Source organism: Macrobrachium rosenbergii, chromosome 53 (genome assembly GCF_040412425.1).
Source record: "Macrobrachium rosenbergii isolate ZJJX-2024 chromosome 53, ASM4041242v1, whole genome shotgun sequence".
Classification (NCBI taxonomy): domain Eukaryota; kingdom Metazoa; phylum Arthropoda; class Malacostraca; order Decapoda; family Palaemonidae; genus Macrobrachium; species Macrobrachium rosenbergii.
Genome location: NC_089793.1, coordinates 42,273,262 through 42,295,368, shown reverse-complemented (window position 1 = coordinate 42,295,368; position 22,107 = coordinate 42,273,262). Strand labels below are relative to the sequence as shown.

The 22,107-nt window shown below is 41.3% G+C and overlaps 1 protein-coding gene across 5 annotated transcripts in view; it reads left to right on the top strand.

Annotated features, from left to right (window-relative positions):
• LOC136834417 (uncharacterized) overlaps positions 1-22,107 on the top strand; it is a 442,334-nt gene that overhangs the window by 354,653 nt on the left and 65,574 nt on the right. For all 5 annotated transcript variants that reach the window (XM_067096992.1, XM_067096993.1, XM_067096994.1 and 2 more), the window contains one exon: positions 7,783-7,934. In XM_067096992.1, the coding sequence (XP_066953093.1) occupies positions 7,783-7,934 (152 nt within the window). The remainder of the gene's footprint in view (positions 1-7,782; positions 7,935-22,107) is intronic.

The following is a 22,107-nucleotide window of genomic DNA, read 5'->3' as shown; positions in this document are numbered from 1 at the left end:
GACAGAAGAGTATGCTGGACTTCCTGGCCAACAATGAGACCCCCCTCTAAGCCATGGCCTCATTCTTTTGCCGTCAAGAATTTGATGGAATTTCTTGGACTGGAGGAGGAAGAGAGGACTCTTTGTCCCGTCAGGGCACTTAAGGTACTGCATTAATAGTAGAACAGCGAAGATCGGAGGTCCCTCGAGTAAGCTCTGGTGCTCCATGAAGGACCCTTCTAGACCCCTTTCCAAGAACTCAATATCGTTCTTTTTGAGAGATGTCATCCTGGAATCACATTCAAGAATTCTCAAGGACCTCCTACCAGTCTTGAAAGTTGAAGCCCACAAGATTAGAGCCGTCGCCACCTCGTTGGATTTTAAACAACATGTCCTTGTCGGCAATCCTCCAGTCAACCTTCTGGAAATGCAAATATGTGTTTGCAACGCACTAATTATGTGAAATAGAGACTATTTTAAAAATCTGCAGTACCCTGGGTCCGTTGTCTGTGGCTGGCATGGTGTTAGGGGAGGAAGCATAGAAGTGTGCTCCTATCCTACCTCTTTTTGCCTTGATTAGGCTGTTGAGTTTTTGGGGAGCCTGGGGGTAATATGTACCTGGAGTACCCACTAGTCCTTTTTTACGGTTGGGTAATGGTTTTAATGAATGTAGTTTGTAAGTGACAGTTTTCTGGCTGTATGTCTTTATGTTACTGCGCCCAGGCCAAGGGCACTCTTGTATGGTTATGTTAGCAGACTACTCCATGAGCTGCATAACCTCCATTGATGCTTTGTGGCATTTGGAATACTCCTTTGCTGCAATGCTTCCCACTAATATAGGGGCGCTCTGCAGCTTCACTGTTGCACCACTGTAGTTAAGATGAGTGCCAACCAGAGGCAATGTCAGTCTGTAGCAGCTCTCTTAACAGATAAGGGTACAACAACGTTTTTAACCAGTGCTAGCTAGAATTTTTGTCCCATATTCATTCTTCTACTGAAAGTTTTTGAGATTACGTATGTCCATGCATCCCACCACCTGTCAATATGGGATTCAGCTATGTAATTACTTGGTAAGTTACATATATAAAAATGACATTTTTATAATAAAATAAAGTTTTATATATACTTACCAAGTAATTACTGAATCAGAGCCCTCCCTTTTCCCCTATCATGGACATGTTGGGCACAAACGGACTGACGCTATTCAGCGGTGTTGTACCTTTCCTCCCCCAATAGTGGGCGGAATCTAGTCACCTACACTAAAACAATCAAATGCTACTGCAAATTTCAAATTTTTAGCTGCCGTGCGAGTTAGAAACTCAGGCTCTGTAATTGATAAGCCCCGAAAAAGCGTCTGAAATCGCCGATTTTCGGTTAGTGGCGATTTTCGGTTATCATCACACCCCCAGAATGGAACCCCTGCCGATAACCGAGGACTGCCTGTAATGATATGCACATCTGCAGGTCTCAAATAACATTTGATAGGAATTGAGTTGTGTCTGTGTAATGGTGTTCATCAGCTCTTGTTCTCTTAACTCCTGAACTACTACCCTCCTGGGGCCCAGTTAGCCTGGCACCAACTACAGCCTGGGGACAGCTGAGAGCTCCCAGCTCCTGGCGCCGACTTCTGTTCATCTGGCACCAACACTCTCGCCGCATCAATATTCTCTCCTTCTGCTGGCCCTTGTTATTTTTCTCCAATTACCCCCATGCCTGGCTCTCTTGCTTCCTTCCCGTGCCTTTGCCAGTCTTGTTATGGGTTAACAGAAATTAACCTTGTGAATGTGAAGTGTTGTGCAGTTGAGGAGGTGATTATCTGGCCCGCCAGTTCTCCTAGACCTAAGTCACTGTCATACTCCCCTAAACCTGGGAGAAGTCATACTGAAAGTCCAAGGAAGGCTGGTGAGAAGTTCCCGGGGTAGTCGCCCCCTCAGTCGAGCTTGTTGCCAGTCCCAGGTATCAACAGACAGCCACTGGAAAGGTGTCTTACTGGATGTGTAGTGAAGAGGTTGGCTGTCTGACCCCTTCGGATCTCCTAACCCAGTCCCTGTCAGACTCCCATAAACCTGGGAGGAGGCATACTGTCAATCCTTAGGAATCCAAAGGGGTTTTGCCCTGGGTAGCTGCCCCTCAGTCGAGCCTGTTGTCCACAGATATCGACGGACAGTCATTGGAAAGGCATCCCTAGGTATGTGCATCCCTAGTGATATACTCCAGTGGTGAATCTCAGCCATTGAAGGGCACTGTCAGATGATTTTGCGCTTCTCCTCTCTCCTGTAACATTTCAGGGAGCAGGAGTGTACTCCACAGTCTTCCTATAACTTCTGGGACAGTCTTGAGCATTTTATCCCCTGAACTTTGAGTTGTGGAACGCCATATTTGCCGTCAAACGGACCAGCAGTGTCTGAGCATTCATCTTTGTCCGAGTCCGCTAGCGCCCAATAGCGCCCAAGCTCCTATTAGCACCCAAGCACCCAATAGCACATATAGAGCTCCCAGCCCCAGCTCTCGTCGTCTAGCGCCAGTCCTACTAGTGTCTGGCGTCAGTCTCTTTAGCTCGGCACCTGTGTCTTTTAAGAACATACTGTTCTTTTGTGAGCGCAGTTTCCAATTGACCTCCTAACTCCGGTCTTCAAGTGACCAACACTAGTCTCTAATCACTGGGTCTGTTCCACCTTCGCCTAAAAGTTCCAGACGAGCCGAGTTGCTCCCTTTGCGACGTCAGGTAGTGTCTTAGAGTCCGCAAAGGACAGGGACCTTTGTGTACAAATTTATTAGCTTGTTGAAGAAAGCTATTACCTCTACAGGGAATGAGGTGTCTTACTTTGGTTTTAAGGGAGCAAGACAAGTGTTGTTGTCTTGGCCTCCCTCTGTGCTTAGATGGACTTAGTCCTCCTAGCTGAAGTTCTTGTCAAGTTTTTGAAGTAAAGGTTTTTCTTGACTGACATCAGGAGAAAGGGTTAACAAGATAGGAGACTCTCTCAAGTATTAGTCCTGAGTTAGTTGTTTGAGATTTTCAGTCCTTCTTTGGGATTTCAAGAAGGGAGCCTTGGTGCTCTTTTTCCTTCACCTTCAGCTGTCTGTCAAAGGAATCACAGCTACTTTCAGATGGTCCAATAATTTCTAACCCCACTTTTTCTTTTTATTCGGAACGTTAGTGGATGAGTCGTCTGGGAACTTGATTATCCACCGAGACGTGAATCAGTTAAATAGCTGTATATGAGAGTTTTTATACAGTTCTGAAGTTTCTGGTGCAGACTTAAAGCACCATGACATCTTTTTGGCTTCTCATGGCCTCTGGAAGACACACAGGTAATGGTTGCCTTTTTTCCACTTCCCATCCAGCGGTCAGAAAGCTACCTTCAGCTCTCGGCCATCCTGTGGGGTTCGTTGTGGTTCCATATACTGTATCTCGTCCTCGGTCCGATTGCCTTTGGAATGATATCATCCCTCCTGAGCGTTCTTTTGCTGGGAGAACTTACTTGGGTCTTGTCAGTACTTCGATGGTTGACCACCTGGGTATACCAGATGTTGTTGGTGTCTGACTTTCCACGTACAGTTCCAGATGTTTCAGTTTCTGCGAGGCACCATCAAGTCCACACAAGGCGTTATCGAAAATACAGTGATCACGCCTGATGTCCATGGGTTCAGAAGGTCAGTAGTAGCAGGGTCGGCAACTAGTCCACTTTGTTGGCTGCGAGTCTGCACAAGGTTCTACAAGTTTGTCCATTTGCAGAGACCAAGCGAATAGTCCTGTCTTCCATTCTCTAGGACGATTGGGTGGAGTTCCTGGACATGTAGGATACTTCATTTCATGTCCACATACAGACTCCGGAAGATATCTCAGACCTGTCCTACAATACAAGGGTTTTTCAGTGCGGGAATATAGTCTTTGACATCTATGGCATAAAACCTTTACTGAGTCCTCGCTCTGCTTACTTTTGTTGTCTTTTCTAACCATGAACTTCAGCCTGTCCCATGAGACCAATAAGGCCAAGGAATCATAACCGGACTCCGCTGTTTTCTCCCAAAGACCCAGTTTTCAGTCGGACCTATGGTAGTATCTGTCCGAATTTAGACTTTTGGAAGAAGTACCTCATCATGAGACTAGCATTAGACTGCTTCTCACTCCTTGCTCTAGTAGAGGGCATCTGCTCAGAGAACCGGGAAATTTTCAGGACGTGTCCCCAGGAGAACAAACCTTCACATATATGCTCAGAGAGCTGAGAGCCATTCGCCTAAGGCTTCAGTTCTTCTCGACCCTCGCTCACTCCTAGACTGCGGTATTCCATTAGCTCTCTCCACCAAGCGACAAGAGGTTTTTTCTGCGGATGATAGAGTTTTTTTTCTAGTCCGACTGGATTTTATGGTGGATGAACTGAGCCGTCAAAAGCTCACTCTTACTCCTGAGTGGACTGAATCCCCTGAACTGTCATGTTATGTATTTCTGTGTTGCAGGCCGGCCTTCCACTGTTCGACATGGTCAAGGAAGGGCTGAGCTTTCTCAGGCTAGTCAGGTCGTTATGACGTTCCTTGTAGTCCCGTTCTGAACCATAATTTATGGTTCCTGAATTGCTATGGTTGATTGGTGGACTCTCCAAGAATCCTTCCACTATTTGTTTCTTCTTGAACAACTCACTTCAAGAGACACCACCAAGGGTGGTACGCTCTTATGCAGACAGACTTTGGACTGTCCGGGTGCTTGTCAGGAAGGATGGGTTTTTTTAGAGGTGCTACAAGAGATTTGAAAGAAGCAGATGTCATCTTCTAGCTCAGACTACCAATCTAAGTGAACCATGTTCCGAATCGGGTGTCTCAGACTCTAAGTTTCTTCTTCTGAGACACTTATGACTTAATGGTAGCATTGCCTTTTTATCAGAGAGGAGATAGAATCTCTCACGTTCCTCCTTTTTAGGGGTATCAAGCTATGTCTGGCTTAGTAATGCGGTTTGGTCGTTTATCCTGGGTTTTTTTAAGCGAGAACGAGGATCTTTCCATGACATGGATCTGTTCTCTCTCTCTCTCTCTCTCTCAAGAACTTAATGGAAGAAAAGACGGTGTTGACAGCCGGTGACAGTGCTCCAGGCTCCCAGGAGCGTCCTCCAGCCTGAGCCTTTACCTCACCTGACTTTCAGCTTGCCTAGTGCTAGCTACAGCCTGGAGCCAGATCTACCCCAAGTTCAAGGAGTGCCCACCAGCTCCTGCCCAATTAGTTATCTGGCGACCAGCTCAGCTGGCGTCACCTACATCCTGTCGCCAGCTCTGTACACCCAGCGCCTGGCGCCAGTTTCCGATCATCTGGCACCAAATTTCCCCACATCCTTGACTCTGGGGAAGAGTAGGAAGCTTTCTATTGTTGGAGTTTTCAGGTATTACCTGAGCAGGATTAGAAGCATAGAGGGCCATTCATGACCTTTAGTGTTCTGACAAGGACCCTCTTTCGCCCTCTGTCTAAGAATGCATTGTTCCTCTTCATGATGGACTCGATCTATGAGACCAGTCTTAGTTTCAGGAGAGCCTTGGGCCTACTTTTAAGTAAAAGCTAGACATCAGAACAACTTCCACCTCATTAGCCTTCATGCTTATATGTTCCTAACGTCCATCCTACAGTGACCTACTGGAAGTGTAATCAATTTTCATTTCTCACCTCTTCAGAAAAGTTAAAACTGTTAAAATTTTTTGTAGTACCTTGCTGTTATTAGTAACTGGTTTGGCATTGCGGAAGGAAGCATAGGGTTTGCTCCTACTATCTCTTCACCTTTTAGTAAGGTGCCAAGTTTTGTGAGAGCCGGGGGTTACAATGTACCTGGAGCACCCACCTCTCTCAGTGGATGGGTCATGGTCTTTATTTCAGCAGGTGACAATGTTATGTGGTTGTTTTTTATAGTGGTACTGCACCCAGGTCAAGGGCACTTTTTGAAGTTTTGCTAGCCTTCAGTTAGCTCCTTTGCTGCAAAAATTCCAATTACAGTATGCTTTGCTAGCCATCGGACTGCTCCTTGGCTGCAAGGCTCCCACTTAGGTAGAGGCGCTCCACGGCTTTACTGCCATGCCACTACAGGTCAAGTTGAGCACCACTCAGAGGCAATTTTCTACTCTAGGCTCTCTTAACTAATGAGGAACTATAAGCATTGTATTCAATGCTAGCAACTTTTTCTATTTCAAATTCAATATGTACAGCACATGAAATAATGTTTAGGAGCAGAACATGTCCATGTGTCCCACCTTTTGTCAATTTGGGAATCAGCTGTGTAATTACTTGTAAGTTACTTATATAAAAGTGACATTTTTATAATAAAGTTTTATATATACTTACCAAGTACTTACATGATCTGCTGAGTAGTTCCTGGTATTCCTGTTAGTGGCCGGGACCAGTCACACTAAACTTTGAAGCGTTACCTGGGAATTTTTGAGTTTAAGCTGCTGTGCAAGAGGAAACTATAGCTATGTAATTACTGTACTTGGTAAGTACAGTATATATAAAATTATTTTATTATAAAAATATAATTTTTAAGGCTAAATAATACTTTCCAGACACTGTTTCCTACTCTTGATGTTATCCAGACTCTGTCTCTTATTAAATAACATTTTGTGATTAGGGTTTTTCATTTTTTTTAAGAATATAGTCAATTGTCCCTATTGAAAGCTAGACCTTGTTTTTAGGAGTTGCACAGTTAGCCTATTGAGAGCCAGATTATTGTGTATTACAGTTTTCTCTCAGTTTTAATGTTTTTATGATGGTTCAGGTATTCTTTACTCATTCAGAACTGTACAATACCAAAAATTATTTGAGAACTCTGTTGTCATCAGTTGAAGAAAATTTGTGTTGAAGTCATTATGCTCTTAATAGAAGGCAGTGGTCACAGTGAAGATTTAAGTAAAATTAATTTAGTGATACTGACAATGTAGACTTTTGGTGACTATTTCTAAAATTATTTGAGTTCTTTTGTTGGGTAGCATGTGTTCATTGTGCAATGTAATTATATGTACATTTTATGTAAATTGAGGATATAGTTATATTTTATTACTTGTGGCATTATTGGGTAATTTAAAAAAATACAACTCAGGTTTTCAAAGCATGTGGGTATTCAAGTGTAACCTGAATTACCATGTATCCTTAACATTTTTTCTTGTTTCTTTGCATTACTTTCTTTTGAAGAAAGATTTGGCCATGATTCATACTTGTAGAAAATATCTTTGTGCTAAAGAGCTAACTAGCTATTTGATAGGATTTTTGTAAAGCAAGTGCCCATTTTAGTCTGTTTTTCACAGGCCTTGAGCTACTGTATTTGAATAGTTCCTACAGTACTTTTTTGTTTGCTGTAATTTTGATACCAAATCATAGTATCCCTCCTCAGTCTCAAAATGTTTGATGTTTTAAAATGTTTAAAATTTCAGAATTACAGTGGACTGCTAAATCTAAAATAATCTAAATGTTTATGGCATTGTAAGCTATTGTAGGATTACATATTGTTATATAATGTTGCTGCAGTCTTGGTAATCATGGCATCAGAAGAAACTACTTTTTTTTGTCTTTTCATGCAGCCCTTTCCAAAACATAAATGTAGGACATAAGATTTGAAATGTATAGCAAACTGAGTAGACTTTCCACCACAATGGGTAAGGGTCAGCTCATTCAGGGGTCTTCCTTCATAAGTTCCTGGATAACGTAAGAGGTAGTTGGAGTTTCTGTAGCTTTCAGTAAATTAGTTTTTTTTTTTTTAAAGTGGTTTACTGAATTTTTAGTGGTTCTCATTTCTAAAATCCTGTTGTTTCTCTCCTTTAATATTTTCTGTTTGACAGGTGTTTTACTTAATTGGCTTGGTGTGGCTCAAGCTTATATCGAACCAGTCCGGTACCTTGGGGTTGGCCTCGTCATCATTGGATCATTTCTGATCATAGCTGCCATGTTTCGCTGGATGTTTCTTTCACCACATCCCAGTACCGTCCATGAGGTTAGGATATAGTGCTGTTACTCTGTAGCAGTTATGTGAAATTTTATGGTATTGTATATACAGTGATTTTGTAGAACTTTTTAGGGGCTTGTGATGGTAGATAAGATGAATTTTTGGCACTGTACATGGTGTTTTCTCAGGTTATGTAACATATAATGATTCAGGTTTACTTTCAAAAGAAAGTATTGCTACACATACACAATAATACTTGACTGGAGGTTGAATTGCATAGCTTTAGAGTTGAAGTTGCTTGTGTGTTATATCTATACATGTTTGATAGCTTTTTTTTTTATCTGCAAGGATGTAGCTCTCTTGCACTGACGACAGAAGAGATATATGCTAATATTGAATATTGTTGTCTCCAGGGTTTATATTTTCCTGAAATGAGTATGGCATTACAAACTCTGCGGTTTCATATAAGTAACTTCCCAAGTAATTACCGTAGCTATAGTTTTAACGTCGCACAGCAGCCATTTATTTAAAAATTGCGGTAACACTTTGATAGTTAGTGTAGGTGACAAGCCCCGCCCACTTAACGGGTAATATTGGAACGATATAGCCGGTAGCCTCATTCTGTTTTTGCCTTTCACACAGTCAGCATTGTTGTGTTTGCTGCAGCTTTTTTCACCGGTTTTTGGTTATTTCTCACTGGATTTTGGTGAAGTATTGTCGCTTTTGCGTAGCTTCAAGCTTTTGTTTGCTTTTGTCAGCTTTTTGGAATTAGATGTGTCTGATTTGAGTGCTTCTATTGTTCGCTATTGTAGCAAAAGCTGTAGAACTAGATTGACTAAGGTATGTTATGATTCACACACTATGTGCAGTAATTGTAGTGGAAGGTTCTTGAATCTCACCTTAGTAAGCTTGAAAAGGGTAGAAAGAGAAAGATGGCCTCTAGGGCTGAGCGTAGGCCTTCTGTTAGCCTAGATTCTACCCCTAAGCGTAAGTCAGATCTTAGTCCTGCTATTCCTTCTTTCCCTGTTCCTGCCTTTTCTCCTACTCCCAGCCCTCCTACTATCAATCCACTTACTCCTATGCCCGGCTCCCATGCTTCCGACCCCAGTGCCATTGCCAACCTTGAATCCAGGTTTGATAAGAAGTGAAACCTGGTAGTGCATACTGTGTCTGAGATAGGGAGTCACTGAAAGTCCTAATGGACAAAGTGTTCTGTGGTAGTGTCTAGTGAAGTGCAAGTGGAGTAGGTGGCTACCCGTCCCGCCGGCTCTCCTAGGTGAAGGTCACTGTCCCTCTCTCCCTTCTGTTGAGCGCCCTCCTTTAGGTCTCAAGCGCCCAAAGGACCACTTCAGATGCCCGTCGTCGAAGCGCCCATCTCTTCCCAAGTGCCAGCTCCCGAGCACCCAGTACCAATTCCCGAGCGTCCAGCACCAGCTCCCAAGTGCCTGGCACCACCGGCCAATTGCCCAGCACCAGTTCAAGCATCTGGCACCAACCCTTCATCACCTGTCTACTTCTCCTGAGTGCCAAGTGCCTACCTTAGAACAAGATGAGCCTTCTTTGGCACCAATCAAGCAACAGTTGTCTGAAAGCATGAGCTTCCTCAAGAAAGCTCCCGCCTCCAAGCCTGCTCATGACTTATCCCTATCTCCAATCACTTCTGAAGAAGAAGAGCAGTTCAGCCAAGACCCTGCCCCTCCTTCGGCATATGCAGCTCTTCTTCGCTACCTGTTGGTGAGTTTTCAGTCTTTTTTTCACTCCAGCTGCCCCAGTCTCTCCTGCTTCTTCCTTCCTGACAAGGAACCTCCCAGAAGATAGCTCCAGGCTTCCCAAGATGGTTCTTTTCTCGTTGTCCAAAAAAGCGATCAAGGAAATCAGAGACTGGCTCTTTGCTAAGAGGGAGCAAGTTAAAGCTACTTTTGCCCATCCTCCCTCTCATCTAGTTAAGAGGAGATACCTGTCATACACCACCGGGGAAGCTCTCTCTTTGGGAGTCACTGCCTCCTCCCAAGGGGGACTTCTCCAGCCTCATCGACTCTTCCCGTTGCTCAGCCTTCGCTTCTGGAAAGATTGTGGTCTCTTCGACAGAGCTTTACCACCAAGTTAAGAACCTCTTCAAGGTTTTCAAGGTTTTTACTTTCCTTGACTGGACAGTAGGTGCCCTTGCCAAGGAGATGGAAGACCACAAGGACATGGATCAGCACTTTGTGATGGATTTATGTGAGCTCCTGTTAGCAGAGATTAAGCCATCAGGATGGCTTCTCAGAACTTGTGGCATTTTTTCTCTCTTTCGGGGCTCTGAGAAAAGAGAACTGGTGCCCTCACCACCAGAGGAGTCACACAGTCACAGAGGTTGGTGCTATTATATTTGCCTTTGGATTCGCTTCACCTTTTCCCTCAGTCGATAGTCATCTCAAGACCTCATAGCACAGTCTTCCAAGCGCCCCAAAGTTTCATTGTCATCGTTTGTGCCGAAGACAGTCTCTGCTTCAACAACATCCCTTTCATGGAAGCAAGCCCAAGTCTCGCACCAACGTCCAGTTCCCACCCAGAGCCATCAAGGGAAGGAGCTCTCCCAAGGCTGTGTCTAAGAAATGAAGACGAAGTCCTTTGTGCCCCAGTAGGAGCCAGACTTCTCCATTTTTGGGAGAAGTGGAGTCACAGAGGGGCAGACCAGTGGATTGTCAAGATTCTGAAGGAGGGCTACTCTACCCCTTCATGAAGAACCCTCCTTTGGTCACTTCTACCATCGTCTTGACAGCATACTCAAAAGGCTCAGAGAAGCATTCGGCCCTTTTAAAGGAAGTATCCACTCTCTTTCTAAAGCGAGTCATAGAAGAAGTCGAGGACACCTGCACAGAGGGCTTCTACAACTGCCTGTTTGTAGTCCCCAGCGTTTGGGGGTTGAGACCAGTCCTCGGCGTAAGCGCCTCAATCTCTTTATATGAAGACTGCTAAGGTGAGATGAACTAGTTGAAATCATATCATCCATTCACCTGGACGACTGATGATAACGCGGATATGCAAGACACATACAGTGAACCTCAGTGGCCTCGATGGCGCCCCACACACCGCCAATGGGTCAACCATGAATGCTTAAAACCCTCTAAAAACACTTTCTAGAACTGCCCATTTTGATAGCTTAAAACACAGAAACCCTAAAAATGCTTATACCTGAATATTTTAATAGTTTTATCACAAAAGTGCATTTATTCAAGAAAAATTATATGAAAATACAGTAATTAGTGAATATTTTCTCAGGTGAAAATACCGAATCAATGAATTTTTCCACACGATGGCTAGATATGTTCCACAGAGAAACCCGCTGAACGCGTTGAGTCCGCTTAACGTTGACAACGCCGAATAATGGGGCTTCACTGTACCTCCATATCTCCATCCATCCAGACTCAGGAAGTATCCTGGGTCGCCTTCCAGGGCAAAAGTTTTTCACCTTGGGCCTCTCTGTTTCTTGGCCCCACCATGGCACTCCTTCGGCGGCTACCGAGTCCTCACCCCTCTCGCAAAATGGCTTCATCTGATCGGCATCAACATCAGCCTTTACTTGGACGACTGGCTTCTTTGAGCCCCTTCGAAGAAGTGCACGGGCGACTTGCATTTCTTCCTCTACTCAGGAACTAGAATACCGTGAAATCTCCAAGTCCCAGTTAGCCCCGACACAAGAGATTCTCTATTTAGGGATGATTCTCAGTTCTCAGGCTTTTCCGTTGCCCAGGAGAATTGCCAGCTGCTTCAAGATATTCCGTAGTTTTCTCGCCCTCTTGTCTTGTATGGCCCATCAGATGAGCCTACTAGGGACTCTAGCATTCATAGAGACATTCATCGAGCTGGGCAGACTCCACATGAGAGTCTTCCAGTTCTACCTACAAGCCAACTGGGATAGGAAAACCCAACTGGACTCTGTTGTGTTTCCCATCACTTTCCCGCCCTTCAGCATGGTGAGGGAAGTGCTGAACAAGTTCGACTCGCACCACAACGTCTCAGTGACCCTCGTAGCCCCGTTTTGGCCCATGAAGGAGTGGTTTCCAGACTTCTTCAGCTTTTGGTGGACTTCCCGAGGGTATTTCCCCCAAAACCGTGGCTACTCAAACAACCTCACTTCAAGAGATACCACCAAAAGTTGTCCACTCTTGCTCAGACAGGCTTCAGACTGTCAGAAAACTGGTCAGAGCGAAAGCGGAAGCTATCGCAAGATGCAGACAACAATCTTCTAGCGACGTCTACCAAGCAAAATGGACAGTTTTTCGTAAATGGTGTCTCAGGCACATAACGTCTTGTCTTCTGAGACATCTTTAACACAAATAGTAGTCTTCCTCCTCAATCTGAGGACCTCTAGAGCCCTGTCTTTGTCCACCATTAAAGGGGATCGAGCTATGCTTAGCTCAGTTTTTAAGCACAGAGTTTCTAACAATGGATGACATTTTAAAATTTATAAAAGACATGTGAAAGGGTTCAAGCATTCATATTGTAGGGACATTATGTGTATGGAGGACAAACTGAGTTATGTCCTGGTATAAAGTTCAAGTACATTGAGTCATTTTACTTTCTTCATGAGGGAAACCTGTGAAGAGTTTAATTTAGTTACTGCCATTAACCGCAGGGCTTGATGTAGTTAATTTGTATTCCAAGTATCTAATCCTTTTAAACGCCGAAAGCCCTATTTAAAAAAACGCTCTTATTCCGCGCGCTCGTGAGTTAGTGCCTACAGAAAAAGTTTTTTTCAAAATCACAGCATCGCTTTAGTTTTTAAGATTAAGAGTTATTTGGCTCCTTTTTTTTGTCATTGCCTGAAGCTTAGTATGCAACCATCAGAAATGAAAAAATATCATATAAATATTGGAATATATGACTGAAAAAAAAACTTTTATAATTGTATACAAATTGCGCTTGTAAGTACAACGGTTAAAGCTAATGAGTTAATTTTTTTAGTTGTATTGTACATAATTAATTGCAAAGCAACACAGAGAAAATATTATCACAAAATGATGCATGAATTCAGAACGGACGAAAAATGTTTTTTTTTTTTTTTTCAAAATTCAATTATAAATCGAAATATTGTGCTAGAGACTTCCCGTTTGTTGAAATGAAGCAATTGATTGAATATTACTAGACTGTAAGTGTTTTAGCTTACAATTGCGTTTTCGACCATTTCGTAGAGTTAATGACCAAAAAGTCAAATTTTTCTATTTATGGTGATTTATATGAAAATATTTCAAAAACTGATAAAAGCTACAAACTATGAGTTATTTTCACATTGTACATGAAATTGCACACATTCATATATAAAACTTTTATGTAACGACTAATATAAAATGGTGCAACACACACAACGAGACGAAAGAATTTGAGATGTTCCGGGTTTAGTTATCACAAGAGACGTAAGGAAAATGTTTTTTCAAAAATTCACCATAAATTGAAATATTGTGCTAGAGACTTCAATTTATTGCAAAATGAAGGTAAATGATTGAATATTACTAGAATGTAAGAGTTTTAGCTTACAATTATGCTTTTTTACTATTTCGGTCGAAAGTTAAAGCTGACTAAAGGTTGAAATTTTTGGCAGTTATCGTGATTTATGAAAAATATATCAAAACTCAAAAGCTACAACCATGAGCTATCTTCTGTTGTATTCTATATGAAATTGCACATTTTCATATAAAAGTTTATAACGACTAATGTAAACGATGCAAACATTACGATTAACATGACGAAAGAATTTGAGATGTTCGCCGAGTTATCATCAGACGTAAGGAAAGTTTTTTTTTTCAGAAATTCACTATAAATCGAAATATTGTGCTAGAGACTTCCAGTTTGTTGCAAAATGAAGGTACATGATTGAATATTACTAGAATGTAAGAGTTTTTAGCTTATAATTGCGTTTTAACATTTCGTCGTAGTTAAAGGACTGGCTTTGAAATTTTGGCAGTTATCGTGATTTATATGAAAAATATTTCAAAACTGATAAAAGCTACAACCATGAGTTATTTTCTGTTGTATTTTACATGAAATTGCGCACATTTCATATATAAAACTTTATGTAACGACTAATATAAAACAGTGCAACATTAATGACAACGTGATTTAAAGAATTTCTGCGCGGACGTAAGGGAAAAAGTTTTTTTAAAAATTCACCATAAATCGAAATATTGTGCTAGAGACTTCAATTTGTTGCAAATGAAGGTAAAATGATTGAATATTACTAGAAATGTAAGAGTTTTAGCCATAATTACATTTTTACCATTTCGCTCGAGCGCAAAGTTGACCGGCGATGAAATTTTGGCAGTTATCGTGATTATATGAAAATATTTCAAAATCCGATAAAAGCTACAACCAGAATTATTTTCATTTGCACATTTTCATATATAAAACTTTATGTAACAGCTAATATAGCAGTGCAAAAAATTACGACAAAATGACGAAAAGAATTTCTTGAAATTTTTCGCCGAGTTATCAAGTCATATAAGCATAAGAAAGTTTTTTTCAAAAATTCACCATAAATCGAAATATTGTGCTAGAGACTTCCAATTTGTTGCAAAATGAAGGTACATGATTGAATATTACTAGAATGTAAGATTTTAGCTTACAATTGCGTTTTTTCGGTTATACTCGTCCAAATGCTGACCGGTTGAAATTTTTTGCAGTCGACAGACGGCACGCCCACTTGGCACCTAACAGACAATTTTAGTCGACGATGATACGCCCAGTAGGCTTTAACGTTAAGTTGGAAATTATGAAATTAACAGTTTTCTTTAGTGCAAAAAGGATACCATACTTTATTTTTCAACATATGTACACTGATGCAGTACCAGCCAAAAAAAGGCCTTTGACTTGTTAAGCAAGCTCTCAATGGCATTTATATTTTTAGACTCAATCCTGGAGGATGACAGTGTGTGAAAACTTGAAATTAATAGGATTGTTGAATGTAAACTGCCCAATCCATCCCTTATCCTGGATCTCGAGTTGTGCATAAGCCTCATCTGGCTGCTACTTACTCAGAAAGAGCTTCTGCAGCATTGTGGAGGTGCTCTTCTATTCGATTTCCAAGGTTAGGTTCTGCCAGTTCAACATGATCACATGATTTGCATTACGTGTGGGATGATCATTTGAGTAGGTCTAGACATATCCCTTCTGTTCCTAGTCAGGATCAACTGCATGAACATCTTTGTTCTTCACATCCTTTTTCTCCCTAGGCTTCCTCTGGTCATAGGCGTTTCCAGCCTGAATTGACACCACATAAGTCCATGATCTCTTGCAGATCATAGGAGTAGGCATTTGCCTTACTCTTCATGTTCTAGTGACACTTAAGGACTCAAGGTCATCACAGGTGCTGTGCCAGAATTCTTAAGTCTCTGCAGACATGTGCTAGCAGTCCTGGTCCCTTCATTTGTTTTCAATTGCCTTGGATTCATGCAGGCATTCTAAGTTGTTACAAGAACTGCATTTACTTTAGGGGTCTCCTTGGACACTGCATGAGTTTCTAGTTCTCCTAAACCTCTTTGATTGCATTCTCAGTCATCTTGAACGCCTTCGGAGTGCTCTCAATCACCTCTGCATCACTCTCTCATACTGGACAAATCAAGTCTTTGCTTTAGATGGTGGCTGTTCCAGTAGTGGAACTTTGTAGTTCAGCTCTTCCTCCTCTAGATTTTGCTTTTTTGGCAGTCTCAATTTTGTCCTCAGCCACCTCATCAGCACAAGAGCATGTTAGCACACTGAATGTTTCTGTTCAAGGTGCTGCAATATCTCTGGAGTCAGGTACCAAGGGACAAGCTGGCACCAGCTCTTCAACTTCTGTGGAGCAAGACTTTACTGTTATGCTGAAGGCTTTCTTAGAGGAGTAGAAGCTACTTTCTGTTCAGGGAGCAGAGGGTTCTGCTGCCATTGCCCTGTTTCCCCAGTGGTCCCTTCTGAAGAGCCAGAAGCACTTGTTATAGATTCCAGTGGAGAGGAAGAGCATGAAGTATCATTGACTTTTCTTAGATTGATTAGTCTGTGTGCTAATAAGTGCCCGATTTTTTGAGAAACCTTTGTTCAAGATTTTAGGTTGCTTATGACATCTAGGCTTGAACTGAGGGTGGAGCCTCTTCCATCCCTTAAATTGGCCAAGTCATCTTTAAACCGGTTTGATTTTGATGCAAGGTTGCTATAGAAAAAGGTTTTTTCCCAGCAGCTCTTCCTCCTTTCTAGAATTCTGTCAGGGAGAGAAAGGCTATATTTTATGAAACCCAGTTACCAGGATTTGTTCTTTTTATCAGAGATGCAAATATTTTCTCACTTTTGTACTCGAATAAGAAGAGGGTGTCTCTTTGGGTAAGATAGTATTAACTCCTTTAGAGTTACAGTTTTTTGTGGGGTCTTCTTTCTTTATGGAAAAAATGTTCATTTTGGAGATAGCTCTTGTAGCCCTAGATGATATAGTGAGTGAGATTGTTTCTGCCCTCATGCTCTTGTAGTCCTAGATGATATAGTGAGTGAGATTGTTTCTGCCCTCCTTCAAGAACAATAACATTTTGGGAATGACTAAGGTGATAATGTAGTTTGTTTAGATAGAACGATTTTAGACACTAGGCAAATCCATACACGCTTTCACCAATTTCATCTTTAAACACCAGTAGCAGTTATGCTCATTTTTGTCCCTCACTGTTTCTGTGGCACAGAAGGCTGAGGTTTTAGCACAACACCCCCTTGCATTCGTTATTGGATGCTGGTGTTGGCACTACAGCAAACCCCCATTCGTGGGGATGAATACTCACACCCCCAAGGACAGCTAAAATACTCTAATACCTTAAAACCCTCAAAAAAACACTCAGAACTACCCCTGTTCTGGATAGTTCAAACATTGAAACCTCTAAAAATACTATATACCTGAGTATTTTAATAGTTTTATCACAAAAAGTGCATTTAGTCATGAAAATGATATGAAAATACAGTAATTAGTGAATATTTCTCAGTGAAAAATACTGCGAATGAGTGAATTTTCCGCGAATAATGTGTATATACATTCCAAAGAGAAATCCGTGAATAGGTGAGTCCGTGAATACGGGGTGTTTACCGTATTGTACTGGAAGTAGAAGAGGCAGAAACTAGATTACTTTTGGGACATTCGCAGGCATTTAGGCACCAAAAACTAAGCAGCAGCTGACTCAACAAGTATCACAGGGTTTAAGATATAAAGCAAAGCAGCAGGTAAGCCTGGCAAGGATCATGAGGGCAAGGGATACTCTTTTAAGTTTACAAGTGTTCAAGGAATATTACTCATTTTACCCTAACCAAGGTTGAAACTGTGACAGAGATTTTCATACCTGGGAATGCAGTTGGATAAAGAGAATTTCTTGGTTTCTCCGAGGGGAAGCAAGTAGATGACTTTCTTGAAGAATTTCTGTCCTTTGCTCCCTTGCTAGCTATGAAGTAGCTGTCTGTTAGGACACATGTCATCCCTGGATAAAAGCTGGTACCAGATGAAAATGAGACCATTTGGTTCTTCCTCAAGAACCTCTGAACTAGTGTTCAACCGGACTCTTTTTTTAAAGTGTTTGTCTTAAGTGAGTTAAAGGAGCCCCTAAGGTAGTGGGGCCATCTTCCTCATTCAGTACTAGGTGTCTCCCAGCAGGTGATGGACCCATACCGTGCATTATGTCATTATATTAGATGCGTTGACTGGTGCATGTAGTGGAGGAGCAAGAGCTTCACATAAACCAGTTGGAAATATTGGCAGTTTGGAAGGCCTTTCTAGCATGGGAGGAGCTTGTGCAAGTCAAGAAGGTGGCTCTCTATTCAGACAATACCACTTTCTGGCTATCTTAACAACCAAGGGAGCACAAAGTCAGTCTTTGTATCTGCTCACAAGTTGCATTCTCACCTGGGCGGAGGAGAGAAACAGTCTTTTGTAGTCTCAGTTTGTTCCAGGAAGATGAAATTCTATCTTCAGTTTCTGTCTTTGTAATGGACTGTGCATTCACAGGTATGCAAGGACTTGTGGAAACTTTGGAGCACCCCTCTCGTTGACCTTTTTGCCACCAGATTCAACAGTCACCTACTGATGTACTGCTCTCTGGTTCAGGACCCTCAGGCTTGGAAGGTAGTGCAATGCTTGTAGACTGTTCTTGTGTAGACATTTATGATTTTTCCCTGTTTGGTATGATACAAAGGGTCCTGGAACTCATATCCTCTACAATTTAAGTAGCCCCACTTGTTCCTTTGGTATTAAGTTAGGAATACATAGAGTTTTGGGGAGTCTGAAGATGCCTATTTTATGTTACTTAAGAGCCTTCATTCATTTTTACCATCATTGTTCTGGTGGCATAGGCACAAGGCCGTTTGTCCTTCTTTTGACAGAGAGCAGTATACCTTTACAGGAACCTTCAGCATGATTCAGAGTTCATTTTTGCCTATTGAATTACTCCTCACTTGGTGGCAGTACATTACCAGCTGATGGCACCTAATCATTGGGTGAGTAGCATCTTATTCCTTGTGGAATTGTTTGTTCTCCCTGGGTTTTAATTTGTCCTCGCTGGTTCCCCACCTCCTATTCTAATGTGGGAATCAGCGAACATATTAGAGAAGTAAGATTCATTTTAAAAATTTAAATTTTTAAGATAAAATTTATTTTTTAAACACTTGCCTCTATTTTGTAATCACCCTCCCAGCTTCCCCACTAAAGTGGATGGAGAAATATGAAAACAACAAGATATTTAAACAGACTAAAAACAATAAGACATTCGAACCAGTGGTTCACCCAAAGGGGGTGGGTTTATAGATGGTTTAAATTAAATTATCTTATTAGCCTTGAGTTTTGACACACTATCATCTTCCTGCTGATAAAGGCTTAAAATATGAGGTTCCAAACACTACAGTACTTATGACTCCTAAAACATTTTGTGTAACACCAGACTTGGTGGTCTTAAGCTCACTAAAAATACTATCTACAACCCATCTGCAGTCCTTTGAAATACTGGGAATATAAGAGTAAATTGTCTTTAACAAAATACTGTGAACATGATAGTATTTTGTCTTCAGCACTTTCAACCTTATACTTAAGGATTGGAACTGTCAAGTGAAATGCCAAGCCAACACTGTATCCACTAGTATACTGAGGGCTTAAAATGAAAGGAACTAAATATGCTGCTGAATATTCTGGGAATCATAGTGGCCATAGCATTCCTGTCTGTGGTTTAACTCACTCTTTGGCCCTCCACTGATGGTAGGGTAGTGAAGTGTGTAAAACCAGCAGTAGGGTGGGAAGGGGGAAAAATCATTGACATGGGTGGAGTGGTTGGTCCCATTGTGATTCCAGGTATATGCAGTAGCATATCAGATTTTTCCCTTATTGGACCTTTGTGGTTGAATGGATGGTATGTTATCCTGGTGTTTTGCTGGTCAGCTATTTGAATCCTTGAAGAGATGTCTTTTCAGCTATTTCTAGGTGAGGTTGCTTATTATTATTATTATTATTATTATTATTATTATTATTATTATTATTATTATTATTATTATTATTATTATATATACAATTATTATTATTACTAAGTAGTTGTTTATTGTGTAAACCCATTTTTTATATCACAGCCTCATTTGTGAGTCTGCAAATCAAGGAATTTTTTTGCACATAGAAATTATATAATTTAGTCTATTGGCATCAGAGCATGATCTCTGGTTCTGTGTAATGAAACTTCATTTCTTATGTGTGCACATTGCTACCAGCAAGCTTCTCTTGGGCATTCTTAGCTGATTTTAAAATTTTTATATTTTCCTTTACCATTATTTCACACTTAATTTTTCAGAATCATTTTCTTTTCTGTTCCTGTGATTAAGCATATTTTTTGGTGAATTTCGTTATTATTAATAAATATTGTGAAATATTTCCATGTTTCAGTGCCTTTTGGTAGCAGCAATCATTGTTGCATGGTCAGCAGATGGGCTTCTCCACCTTGCTATTCAGAGTTGGGTAGTATTCATGTGTTAATACAGCATAAGTATATTTTTGTACAAACTTTTTCATGTACAGTATCATCATTCAGTGTTTATGAATGTTCATGAACCTGCTTTATTCGGGATGAATCTTACCTAATGTTAAAGATAGCTTATATCTCCATGCCAGTAAGCAAGTCAGCATTCAAGCATAATAAAAGATCAAATAGCTGCCTGGTTGAATGTCTAGCACACCTGTTCTCCACCAGGTGTGCTTTGAATGTTTTACCTTGTATCAGAATTCTCCTTGCCGCCATTGTCTATAGGCACTTGTTATTTCGTGGTATTGGCTGTTTGCTGCTATGATGGTACTGTACATTTATTTTTCCTAGGATGCTTTCCATTGAAATCAAGGCCAAGAACATCAGGTTCTGTAGGAATGATTACTGCATTCCTTTGTAAGATTTAAGGTGTTGGTGCCCAATCCTAGGATTGCCCTGTGACAGTTTGAAGGGTCCACTGCTAGGGAACCAGGTCAGTTCTCTGGGCACTGTGGTTCTGCTCTCTGTTGCCTGCCTCTTGTTTTTCACTCTCTGAATCTTGTTTAATGCGTTAGCCAAAAGATCATTTTTGTAAACGTTATCACAATGTATGTGATTTCTAACCTCATCAGCACCTAGTATAAGGTTGATAGCACTGATAGGACTAATTATATATCTACAGGCAGTCTCTGGTTATCGGCAGTCCAGTTTTACGGGTTTGTCTAGCGATGAAAATCTGCAATTTTCGGCACCGATAGGCGCCAATTTCCACTTATCAGCGCTGTTCAATGTGAAAAAGCTGAGTACATACCGAACAGAGGTGCTGATCTCTGGTTATCAGTGCTGATAAGTGTCAGCAATCTCCGATTTTCAGTTATTGGTGATTTTCGCTTGTCTTCACGCTATCGAAACTGAATCCCTGCCGATAACCAGGGACTGCCTGCCATAGTGTCATTAATAATAATGTGTCTATAGTGAGTTACAGTAAACCCCCTGTATTCGCGGAGGATGCGTACACACACACACACACACACACACACACACACACACACACACACACACACACACACACACACACACACATAGATAAAATCTGCAAATATTTAAAACCCCCCAAAAAACACTTAGAACTGCCTATTTTCATAGTTCAAACATAAAAAAAAACCCTCTAAAAATGCTTATACCTGAGTATTTTAATAGTTTTATCACAAAAGGTGCATTTAGTCATGAAAATTATATGAAAATATAGTAATTAGTGAATATTGCATAGTGAAAAATACCCAGATGTCTTGCTGGCAAGTAACCTTTTACTTTACAGTTCAGAGGCATATGACTCCTTCCTATGTCCCTCTTTGGCCAGAAAGTGATCCCAGGTGAGCTGAACCTCCAGTCGGTTCTGAGGCTTCTCTGTCCTCCCTCCAAGAGTAAGTCTCCCTTATGTTAAGGCCGAAGGTTTGTTCTATGTATGAACAAATGACAAATTTTTAAATCAGTTCATATCTTTCATAACTAACAAACCTGTGGTTTTAACATATACTGCCCACCTCAAGCCATATTTTACCTGGGCCAGAGAAACTGATGTGATGCTTCCATGATGGGTCTTGGGAGGTCGGCTCCTCCTCCTTCTCACCGCCATCTTGGCCACTCCTGATGCCACCAATTCCTTGTAACTTATTTTAACCAGACTCCAGCTGGCGTTAGAGAATTTTCCCTTATGTTAAGACCTTAGGTTTGTTAGTTATGAAAAATACAAATTTATTTAAAAATTTGTCGTTTTTAAGTGCCAGCACTTGTCTTCTGGTTTTGTGAATTTGCGGAGAACCACCTTGTATGATATTGGCGCTTTATCGGCACTTAAACCATTTTCGGTCGAAGATTTGCTTTTCTTTGTCTGTCTCGTTCCTTTGAAGAGATGTACATACTCAAGACTGACAAGCACTTTGGACATGCTGATGCAGAGTTTGTTGTCAAGGTCTCTTTAGATTATTGAAGTTTTATGTTTTACTGAACTTATGCTCTGTATGATTACCTCTTCTCTGCGCCAGCTTAGAGAGGTTGAGGTGCCAGTTAGTGTGGTTGTGGCACCAGCGTAGGTAGTTTGTGGCACCAGCTAAAGTGTTTGTGGCACAAGCGCACAAGCAGGATTCTAGCAAGGAAGAGTGTTAGAGTTTTTGACTTGTGGTCAAGCCTGTTTTTGACACAGTAGGCGAATGTTCTCATGCTTATACTAACTCAGTTTTGAAGAAGTGAGAACA